This window comes from Microcebus murinus, chromosome 13 (genome assembly GCF_040939455.1).
Source record: "Microcebus murinus isolate Inina chromosome 13, M.murinus_Inina_mat1.0, whole genome shotgun sequence".
Lineage (NCBI taxonomy): Eukaryota > Metazoa > Chordata > Mammalia > Primates > Cheirogaleidae > Microcebus > Microcebus murinus.
The window spans coordinates 83,929,820-83,941,914 of NC_134116.1; the positions used below are offsets into that span (position 1 = coordinate 83,929,820).

At 50.8% G+C, this 12,095-nt stretch overlaps 1 protein-coding gene across 2 annotated transcripts in view; it reads right to left on the reverse strand.

The window, feature by feature from the left end:
• The window catches only part of DCUN1D2 (defective in cullin neddylation 1 domain containing 2), a 28,032-nt gene that overhangs the window by 5,059 nt on the left and 10,878 nt on the right, over nt 1–12,095 (reverse strand). For both annotated transcript variants that reach the window (XM_076009615.1, XM_076009614.1), the window contains exons 4-5: nt 8,953–9,083; nt 47–129 (exon numbers count right to left, since the gene is read on the reverse strand). In XM_076009615.1, the coding sequence (XP_075865730.1) occupies nt 47–129; nt 8,953–9,083 (214 nt within the window). The remainder of the gene's footprint in view (nt 1–46; nt 130–8,952; nt 9,084–12,095) is intronic.

Here is a 12,095-nt window from a genome sequence, read left to right on the forward strand (position 1 = left end):
GACCCTCCTTCACGCTGGGCACACATGCAAGCAGCAGGACACTTACCAGTAAGAACGTGTTCCAAAGATCTAAAAATTTAAACCTTCCAGATAATACTAATTTCCAATATGCAACAGCCATTTCTAAATCTGGCAAAAAGAGAGAAAGAACAGTTAATAAATCCTGATCTCTTTTTCTACTGCACAAAACAATGATCACTTCTCAGCACACTGATATTCACTTTGTGGATAAAATTTAGCAATCTTACCCCAGAGCCACAGGAGCCTTAATCTCTACAGAATTGCTCCTGAGAATTACACATAGTTTAATTTTATAAATCTGGGAAACTCACTCAGAAAAGGATTTGCGTATTAAATTATTCAATCATATAAATAATTATCCCCGAATTAATCTGTTTGGAGACCCCAATTTTCATTTACATTGGGCTTTCTTTAAAACCTGACCTGATCTGAATGCTACCAATGCATATAATTTGTTTTTAAACACAGGCCCCTGCCCTGTCTGCGTGCTGAACCGCAAACCCAATGACTGGTTTAGGGAGGAGGGGACGCACAGCTCTCCGGGCAGACCCTGACTCACAGCTGTGTTATGTGAGTGTCCTGAGGACTCTGGGTTCCTTACTGCACCGTCCAGAGGGGTTGGTGTGCAGAGGAAAGCATTTCACTGACACGAGGATATTTACAAATCTAGACTGCTGATCCGTCAAAGCCAGCGTCCTCATCTTCCCTAACCAGAAGCAGTGATTGCTTTTGGTCTCCTACACAGATCAACGCCAGCACCGTGAGGGCTCGGTCGTGAGAAGGTGTCTGATGAAACATGAACGCTGAACTTGAGGGCTGCCCTACAACAGCATGTCCGATCCGTAATTGTTGGAATACTGACTTGTTCTCTGCTCACGGGAAGTTTAATAACTACCACTCTTTACATGGTTGACACGGCAAGTCCGTAAAGGAGCTGAGAAGCCAATTTCTTAAAACTGACCACCTTTAATCATATCAACAGTGTTCACACTTTCAGGCAATATAACCTTTAAAAGAAAGGTTATATTGAAACGATCTCCTAATTACATTTTTATGTATCTATGTCAAGTAAAATAATGTAAAAAGCAGATTAATAAATATATTAAGGTAATAGATTATTTTCAGTGAAAAATACCCAACTTTCCCAAAGATTTTCTTCTAAATCTGGCTTACTCCCACTTAGACAAAAATCATTAAAATTATTAAAATCAGAGGTCTAACCTGAGATGTCCAGAGTCGATCATTGTTAAAATCAGATAAGAGATAAATGAGTAGCAACCACCTTTAAATAAATACTTCTGTACTCCTTATGTGTTTAAAGGGTCCGCCACTTTCTCAGTTGTAAACACCCTGAGTCTCAATCAGAGAGGAAGTTCCAGGCAGCTGGCATGGAACGGCTCTCTAGACCTTACCTATGGGGCCCGCAGGGCAACGCTAAGATGCTTAGTCTGGTCCTGCTTATAAGTCTACATCCTGATCCCTTGGGAGGAACTTAGTGGGACTCTACACGCAGCCCGTCTCAGAGCCGCCAAGCGCTCACTGAGACATGCAGGCGGACCTGGGGAGGAAAGAGAAACAGGTTGATGGCGTACACGGAGATCGAGCGGCTCTCGGGCTGGGCTCGGCCCCAGAAACCCTTCTCACAAAGAATCTGATCTGCAGGTTTGCACCCCACAAAACTAGAAGTAAATATATGAATTTTCAATATGTGATTATTTATCGTCCTCACTGGACTGAGTCATTTGCAAAACACGGCGACTAGAGGGGCAGGGCCGAGACAAGACCAGCAGCCATTCGGGCTGCTCCTTCGCTGCAGCTGTCTTCTGCCAAGACCCTCTAGAAAGTCTCAGCTCCTGAGTGCGAAAACGGTGTTATTTAAAACGCAGGCTTGTGATGCTCCGCAAGGATCTTACGGCAGAAATAAAAACTAGCTAACTGTCATGAAACTGTACTTTCTCAAACATCAAGACTCTCAAAGTCAGCTCATTCTGGACGCCAGCCAGCATGAAACCACGTTAGACTTTCACACTGAGATGAAGAGCAAATAACTTTCATTATTCTTTTTATGAGGCTGACCACCGGTTAGGTGCAGGAGAAGAATAATCTTACACAAAACAACACAGCACGCATACTCTTAGTGTGTGTACATGACACGCAAACATGAAGGAAATAAAGGACCGATTTCTCTTTCGGTTCCACTTTTCTGCTGTAGCCCATGCTTTCTCTGGGAGCTACCAGAACAATGTGTCGGCCTCTTTAGTTTACATTTGACTCTTCAGAAGACAGACCGTGTAGTAAGCATACTTAAATGGATCGCTCTGTTTTTGGTTTATAGTCATAAAGTTATTTTCTTGCTTTATTTCTTTTTTTAAAAAGCCCCCATAAAGTTTCTAAAATAGTGCTGTGATCTATTTGAAACGTTCACACAATCAAATTATTTTCCTCAGAGGCCATTATTTTAACATAATTTCATTTTCTTTCAATTACTCTCATGAATCAAATAAACAAAATCAGTAACTCTTCTAATTCTCCAGTGGATGATTTTTTTTTTTTTGAGGCAGGGCCTTGCTCTGCCACCCAGGGCCACAGCGCAGTGGCGTCATCACAGCTCCCTGCAGCTTCCAGCTCCCGGGTTCCAGCGATCCTCCCGCCTCGGCTAACAAAGTGCTTAACACAGAAAAAATACTGCTTTATCATTCATTGAAATTTCAAGGTGTCCTTCCTGATAACCACTTAATAATAAAGAAAAATTGCTGTTATTTTGAAATTTGCATCAGACTAATTCTCACTCATTTGAGAAAGGAAGCTAGATAATCCTCTGAGGATTAGACTGCATTACTTAAACTTTCCTTTTGCGGAATAACGATCATTACAGTCAGACCGGAACTGGCCAACTTTAGAGAGGCAACAGGGACAGCATTTCCAGCCTGGGTGAATGTCCCCATGGGAAGGGGAGGAATCAGGAAACAGACGCAGTGAAGAGAAAACAAGAGCATGAGAGGAAATAACAGCTGCAGCAGGAACAGCCACCAGCTAGGATCGCAGCCTGGTCCTCGCCCACAGGTACCCTGGGAGCACCAGGTGAGCCCGGCCCAAGTCTCCGGCACTGTCACTCTGTCGTCCACCTGCCTGTCAGTTTCTAGGGAACACCAGCAACGGCTTCCTGAGAGCACTGCCGACAGTTACTGTGTCATCGGGGAACAAACTGAAGTAGCCTTTAACCTGGATGACGGTCTTGCCTCAGCCTCGTAGGAACAGAGTGGGGTAGAGACGACGAAGACCAAGAGTTTCCGTCCCCAAAGTAAAAAGTCAGCCTGTAAGAGAGCAGCCTTGGGCACACCCATCAGGATGGCTATTATTAAAAAACAAAAACAAAAACCCCAGAGAACAAGTGCTGGCAAGGATGTGCAGAATCGTACGGCTGCTCTGCGGCTGACGGGAGCGTGACATGGCGCAGCCACTGTGGGAACGAAGTGGTGGTCCCTCAAAACACCAAACACACAGGTACCACGCGGCCCGGCAGTTCCACTTCTGGGCACACACCCGCGAGCACCGAAGCAGAGACCCAAGCAGATCACGGAACGCCCATGTTCACAGTGGCCAAGCAGTGGAAGTAGCCCATGTCCGCTGACGGATGGTGGATAAACACGCGGTGTCTGCACGCGAGGAATATGACTCAGCCTTAGCAAGGAAGGACACTGTGACCCGTGGAGCAATGTGAGTGAGCCTTGAGGCCACTCTGTCACGTGAAGCCAGCCAGGCACAGAGAGACAAACGCCGTGAGACTCCACTTGCGTGCGGTCCCGAGCTCAGTCCTCAGGGACAGCAGACAGGAGGCTGCCGGGTGGGGGCGGGGCGGCGGGAGGTGAGTGTGTTCTGTTGGGACAGAGAAGCAGTTTGGGATGATGAGAAAGTTCTGGATATAGATTCTAGCGGTGATTACACATTGTGAGTGCACTTAGTGCTACTGAGCTATATGCTTAAAAATAGTTAAAATGGCTAAAAGAAAAAACAGCAGTCTTGGGGAAACAAACCCCTGAGGACTCCAGACTTGACTGGTTTAAAGCAAGAAGTTCCGTGCTCAGCCATACTCCTCTCTCCTCAGACAAGCAATCTACGAGAACCAACACTAACGGCGTTGGAAAGGATTCTGGAAGGTAGCAGAAGCAGCACAGTTTTAAAATCTCTTTGAATCCTCACACAAGACAGAAAATGCAGTCAGACTGCAAACCCTGTAGGCAGCATTTACAGTAAATTTACGTGATGAAGCATCATCACGAACCTGAACTGCAGCAGTAGAGGATGTAGTCCTGAATTTGAATTGAAAGCCTCAGAATCAACCTCTGTTTACTAAGAAGCCTAGAAACAGGAGCCAACTCAGTGTCAGTGAGCACCCTAGTGATCAGGTTAACAAGGACCAACTAACTCAGTATCCACCAGCAGCCCAGGGACCAGGTTAACAGGGACCAACTCAGTACCCACCATCACCCTAGTGACCAGGTTAACAGGGACCAACTCAGTACCCACCATCACCCTAGTGACCAGGTTAACAGGGACCAACTCAGTACCCACCATCACCCTAGTGACCAGGTTAACAGGGACCAACTCAGTACCCACCAGCACCCCAGGGACCAGGTGAACAAGGACCAACTCAGTACCCACCAGCACCCCAGGGACCAGGTGAACAAGGACCAACTCAGTACTCACCAGCACCCTAGTGACCAGGTGAACAAGGACCAACCCAGTACCCACCAGCACCCTAGTGACCAGGTGAACAAGGACCAACTCACTACCCACCAGCACCCTAGTGACCAGGTGAACAAGGACCAACTCAGTACCCACCAGCACCCTAGTGACCAGGTGAACAAGGACCAACTCAGTACCCACCATCACCCTAGTGACCAGGCGAACAAGGACCAACTCAGTACCCACCAGCACCCCAGGGACCAGGTGAACAAGGACCAACTCAGTACTCACCAGCACCCTAGTGACCAGGTGAACAAGGACCAACTCAGTACCTACCAGCACCCTAGTGACCAGGTGAACAAGGACCAACTCAGTACCCACCAGCACCCTAGTGACCAGGTGAACAAGGACCAACTCAGTACCCACCAGCACCCTAGTGACCAGGCGAACAAGGACCAACTCAGTACCCACCAGCACCCCAGGGACCAGGTGAACAAGGACCAACTCAGTACTCACCAGCACCCTAGTGACCAGGTGAACAAGGACCAACTGAGTACCCACCAGCACCCTAGTGACCAGGTGAACAAGGACCAACTGAGTACCCACCAGCACCCTAGTGACCAGGCGAACAAGGACCAACTGAGTACCCACCAGCACCCTAGTGACAAGGTGAACAAGGACCAACTGAGTACCCACCAGCACCCTAGTGACCAGGTGAACAAGGACCAACTGAGTACCCACCAGCACCCTAGTGACCAGGTGAACAAGGACCAACTCAGTACCCACCAGCACCCTAGTGACCAGGTGAACAAGGACCAACTCAGTGTCGATGAGCACCCTAGTAAATAGGTTAACAAGGACCAACTCAGTATTAACTCACATTCCTAGCAGCTAGGTTATGGCCTCGAACCCATTTTCCACTACAAGAAATCAGGGCTACTTTGAGACACAGGCGGCTCCTAGTCAGGGGCAGAAAGGGCGTGGTGGGCCCAGAACCGCATCCTGCAGGCGGGAGCAAGCTCTCAAGGCCACTGTGGTCCTGTCAAAAGGACTCAGGACCCTGAAGAGGCTTCCACTGGCCACAGACGGGGCAACCTAAGCTCCAAGCAGCATAAGACTTGAATGGACTCAAACCCTTCCAAGGTGTTGAATCCGTCGGTTCACAATGATACGAAAAGACAAACACCGACTGACCTTTGAAAGATGCCGGGGAACTAGCTTACTCCTGAGAGCTGGGACGCCAAGGCCCAGAGCCAGCGCCTGTTCTGCCTTTCTGAGCGGAAAGCACCTCTCTATACGACCCCTCCACGCGGCATAGGAAATGGGGGGGCAGAACCCCATCACTCTGCAGCCCTAACAAGCCAGCCGGTCTTGGCACCGTGGGTGAGAGCTACTGATGTCCCCAAGATGAAGACGGCCAGCCAGGCGGGCTCCGACCCAAGACTCGGCAAACACCTAAAAGGCAGACTGTGAGCTTGTGTGAGCCCCCGGCCCAGCGGCCAGGCTGTAACAGCCTGAGGGACACAGCGCGACCGTGCATTTCTCACGTGCCACGTGAACAGCCACACAACAGCGCAGATCCCGGCCAGTGGCTAGGTGCTCACCATGACGTGGTCTGGCTTGCCCCACACGAGCCGTCACAGAGCCGTGAACATGGTACAGGTTTCCCTGATCCTCTCTGACAAATTAAAACACACATCACCACTCACAGTGCTCTACCAACCAGGGCTGTACCCTGAGCACCTGCACAGGTGGGCTCTGTGCTTTGGAAAGTGACCCCAGCCGGGCCCAGGACAAGCCTGTGTCTGGCACCTCCCAGCGCCCACGGCCCCGTCTCCAGGGATCCACGCGTCCCTTCCGGTCCCTCCTAGCTCCACCCCTGCCCTCACTGCAGCCCCCATCCCTGCTGCAGTGCTAGGAAGTGACACCTAAGGCGTGAGCAAGATTCCTAAGGAGGAAACAATCTTCATCGTCCACATGAAAGGAGCTGCGGTATTTTTAAGTACAAAGCAAAGGCTGGCTGAATTGTCAGTGTGGGGCTAGTGTGTGTGGTACACAGAGGGGTTTCACCTGGGGGGGGCGGTGCATGGAGGCCGAGTGTGCACCTCAGCACCGGCCCCAGACTATCCTGTCACTGTGGCAGCACAGTGCCCGGGGCCAGTGCCTTCCCAAGAGCACCACACGGGGCAGTGACAGTACCTGGTGGGGCCACCCTGACTAGTGCCCCGCCATGCCCCCAAGGCTGAGGCCGGGCCTCTGTCAGGACGTGCCACAGTGACGCTCCAGGAGCACAAGGAAGCTTTTCCTGCTGTTGTGAAGGAGCAGGAAGACGCTACCCCTCTCCCAAAGGGCTCCCGCCAAGACAGAAGCTGATGGAGCTACAGTACGTGAAAAAAAATCACTGTTGTTTTCATGTTAATGTTGCTTTTTAAAAATTAAGGTGGACTCATCTCGGCTGAAATTAACTCTGCTTAGGGGCTTCAAATTGTTATACTTCTTGCTCAAAAAAAAAAAAACAACCTCTAGTACAAAACCTGTAGTCAGATGGAATAAGATGAAAGGGAAGACAAGGTAGATGGGGAAAGCTCTTCTCAGCCCAGAGTGAAGTCTGGTTCTGGTTCCAAGGGCAGGCGGAGCGGCAGGGAGGCCGGCAGCAAGGCTGGCAGGGCGGTGGACGGGGACACGGGAGAGGCCGCGTGGCGACTCCCACAAGCCCTCACCATTGCCCCTCTGTCCTGCTCTCCCGTGACTGCAGACCCCCCACGCCTCTCCTGGTGCCGAGCTTTCCCCTGCATGCCAGGCCGCCCACCAGGGACGGGTGCGATGTGCTCGGGCAGGAGGGGCGGGCACTCAGGGGACATGCCCAGGGTCTTGCTCTGGATCAGTCATTCAACGTCTCTGCCTTGCTTTCCCTACTTATAAAGTAGGGACTATGTGTAGACCAGATAAACACCCCCAACAAAAGCAACGGGCAGCTTATTAACTGCTAGTCCCATCGACAAGGCAGAAGGGCAAAAACCAAACACTTGTGGTGTGTGTGTCTATCTGTGGGTTATTCCAGCTCCTCCCTCCCTCCCTCCCTCCCTGACAAGGTCTTGCTCTGTCACCTCGGCTGAAGTGCAGTGGTGTGATCACAGATCACAGCAACCTCAGATTCCTGGGCTCAAGCGATCCTGCTGCCTCAGCCTCCTGAGTAGCTGGGACTACAGGCATGCGCAACCATACTCGGCTGATTTTCCAGTTTTTAGTAGAGACAGGGTCTCGCTCTTGCTCAGGCTGGTCTTGCACTCCTGAGCTCAAGCAATCCTCCTGCCTTGGCTGCCCAGAGTGCTAGGATTATAGGCGTGAACCACCGTGCCTGGCCTCTGTTTCCCATATAATTTTTAGGAAATTAAATATTATCATCTTAAAATATTGCTTTTATTTACAGGAGATCTTTTTCAAAATATACTTTCTACTATACCTGATTAGTCTCTATTTAGAAGACCAGATAACTCCCTCCAGACTTGTAAAAGATTTCACTGAACTAAATAAGGTCTGTTATACTAGGCAACAAAGTATAGGTCAATATAGATTGATGTTTAGAAAAAGGTAAGTCAGAAATAAACTACATACTACCTTAGGTGAAAAACAAAATAAAACAGAACTCTCAAAAAAACCAAAAACTCAAACTGAAAATTTAATTAAAAAAATTTCCAGATGTATAATTTATAGTAAAACACAAGCTGTATCATAGCAAAACCACGTAACCCTCAAAGAAGTACTCAAGTGTAATTCAGTGCGTGGGGAACTGGCTTCCAGCAGGTCAGGTGTGAATGTGCAGACCGCTGGGGACTCCCGTCACCCGGCCAGCGCATCCCCGCAGTGACGGACTGCAGGCCGGGCCGGAGCCCGCTCCGTGCAGAAAGCATGTTCCACACCCAGCTCGCTCACGCTCACGGCTGCCTTCCCTCGCCCGCTAGTCACCGGGACACCAATGTGAGAGGACACAGAACACTTACTAATTAGTTTATGTTTCAGAATTTACACATCTAAGCCCAGGAGTTAGGAGACACTGCTGGGTGAGCTCTTCGGGTACAGGCACGGGTTTCAGGGACCAGCCCACCTGCGGCAGAGCGAGCGCGGAGGAAAGGAGGCCGAGGAGGGCAGACGGCGTAGCCCCGGCCGCGCAGAAGCCGCGCTGGTCGTGTCCACCCAGAATCTCATCAAGACCTGGCTCCTTGCAGGTCTGGATTCCATACTCACCTAGACCTTTTTGCCCAGGGTTCTTAGCAAAGGTAAAGGTAAACTGATAAAAGTCTTTAAACTTCGCTGTGTCCTTAAGCTCTTGTTCCAGTCTTGGCAGAAGAGCCTTTAGCTTCTCTGTGCTATCGCACCTGTGACACAGAGACAGCGGCCTGTTACCCGCAGCAGGTGTGCTCCCCCGTGGGCACTCCCGTCCCCCGCAGGAACCCGGGCCCGCTCGTGGCCCCGGCTGGAGACCACATTTCCCACCTTCCTGTGCAATCTGGGGTGGCCTGAGGCCCCGTTCCGAGTGGTGGACTTTAAGTGGGAGCTGCCCCCTTGCTCAGAGGGATTTGAAACGCTCTAGGAGGGATTGTGGTGACAGCTGTGCAGCTCTGTAAATTCACTGCAACCATTGGGTTGTCAACTTTATTGGGTAAAAACATGGTATATGGCCAGGCGCGGTGGCTCACACCTGTAATCTCAGCACTCTAGGAGGCCGAGGCGGGCAGATTGCTCAAGGTCAGGAGTTCAAATCCAGCCTGAGCAAGAGCGAGACCCCATCTCTACTAAAAAAAATAGAAAGAAATTAATTGGTCACCTAAAAATATATAGAAAAAATTAGCTGGGCACGGTGGCACATGCCTGTAGCTGGCACATGCCAGCTACTCGGGAGGCTGAGGCAGGAGGATCGCTTGAGCCCAGGAGTTTGAAGTTGCTGTGAGCTAGGCTGATGCCACGGCACTCTACCCCGGGCTACAGAGTAAGACTCTGTCTCAAAAACAAAAACAAAACCAAACATGGTATGTGAATTATATCTCAGTAAAACCATCATTAAAAGAAAAAACCAAAAGTAAAATCGCTTGCCCAGTTCCTGTGAGTTGGAATCGAGGGCGTGGTCTAACTCTGCCCTGTGACCATGCAGAGGCCAACGCCTGAGGATGACACGGTGGCAGGATGGGGGACTTTCGGACCCGAGCCAGCCTGCTAGCCAGGACCACTGCCCACCTCTGTGCTGCCATGAGGAGAACAATGGACCCATGTTGTTTATGCTGCTGTATTTAGGGCTTTCGTCATTACAGCAGGCTGGACTTAAAACATACAAGTATTACAAAATACAGCTCCGCATTTTTTTAAAATGGTATTTTCTTCCAAAAAGTCAGTAACTTTTAAAAATGTAAATGTCCTATAAGGCAGAAACCTAAAATAGTGAAACAAAATCTTTCTAATTTTGAATACACAGCAAGGAATAGGATGACAGCAACACTTTACTTATCCAAGTAGAGCTAAGGAAACTGCAGCAAGCCTCGGAGCAGCCTGAAAAGTCCATAAACACACAGAGAAAAGCACGAACGTACAGCTCAACAACTAGTCATGCATTGCAGACAATATTTCAGTCAACCACGGAATGGTCCCTTAGGATTACAATGGAGCAAAAAATTCCCACCACCTGGTGGCCCGGCTGTAATCATAGCTGTTATGACGTCGTGGCACAGGGCATCACCTTTTCTCTGTTTAGGTTACAGCTGCCTGCAGCATTCCGCACAGTGACACGTGGCACACGCGTGTAGCCTGCAGTGATAGGGCCTGCCACACAGCTGGAGAGTGCAGGAGGCCATGCCATCTAGGTTTGTGAAAGTACACTGTGGCATGTTCACACAGTAATGCATTGCTCAGAACACAGCTGTGAGTAGGCCACGCATGACCGTGTTGTAGATGAACGTGAGCCTACACTCAGGGTGGCAGTGGCAGTGCCACCCACACTCAGGGTGGCAGTGGCTGCACTTGTGTGTTGGTCATCCCTTCCCACTGCCTGGAGGAGCACCCCCTCTTTACCAGCTGCAGGAGCACCCCTTTTCCACTGCCTGGAGGAGCACCCCCTTTTCCACTGCCTGGAGGAGCACCCCCCTTTCCACTGCCTGCAGGAGCACCCCCCCTCCCCACTGCCAGCAGGATTATTCCTTCCCACTGCCTGCGGGAGCACCCCTTTTCTACTGCCTGGAGGAGTATCACATCCCCACTGCCTGCAGGAGCACCCCTTTTCTACTGCCTGCAGGAACACCCCTTTTCTACTGCCTAGAGGAGTATCACATCCCCACTGCCTGCAGGAGCACCCCTTTTCTACTGCCTGTAGGAGCACCCCCTTTTCCACTGCCTGGAGGAGCACCCCCCTTTCCACTGCCTGCAGGAGCATCCCCCTCCCCACTGCCAGCAGGATTATTCCTTCCCACTGCCTGCGGGAGCACCCCTTTTCCACTGCCTGGAGGAGCATCACATCCCCACTGCCTGCGGGAGCACCCCTTTTCCACTGCCTGGAGGAGTATCACATCCCCACTGCCTGCAGGAGCACCCCTTTTCTACTGCCTGCAGGAGCACCCCCTCCCCACTGCCTGCAGGAGCAACCCTCTCCTCACTGCCTGGAGGAGCACCCCCTCCCTGCTACCTGCAGGAGCACCCCCTCCCCGCTGCCTGCAGGAGCACCCCCTCCCCGCTGCCTGCAGGAGCACCCCCTCCCCGCTGCCTGCAGGAGCACCCCCTCCCCGCTGCCTGCAGGAGCACCCCCTCCCCGCTGCCTGCAGGAGCACCCCCTCCCCGCTGCCTGCAGGAGCACCCCCTCCCCGCTGCCTGCAGGAGCACTCCCTCCCCGCTGCCTGCAGGAGCACCTCCTCCCCGCTGCCTGCAGGAGCACCCCCTCCCAGCTGATTTTTACTATGATACAAAGGAGAGATTGAGGTTACATTTTTTCAAGTTTATCCTGTTGTTTCAGCACCATTTGTTTAAAAGACTCTTCCTTCCACTGAAATGCCTTGACATCTCTGTAAGAATGGAAAACTGACTAGGCATGAGTGGATGTGTATCTGCATTTCCTACGGTACCCCACGGGTGAATTTATCTACCCTCAGCCAGCACCAGGCTGTCCTGATCATCCCAGCCATAGACATAGTTCTCAAATTAGGTGCATAAGTCCTCCTCCTTTGTCCTTCTGTTCCCAGGCTGCTAGTTCTTATCCTTTCTAGCTGTGCTATGTGACTTCTACATATCCAGTTCTCTGCCAACTTATCTGCTGAACAAAGTGACCACAGTTATTTTAGTCCATTCCAGCGTTCTGCTTCCTGGAACTTCTGTGGGCTCATTTCTATTATTCGTTTTTTTTCTGTTGACTC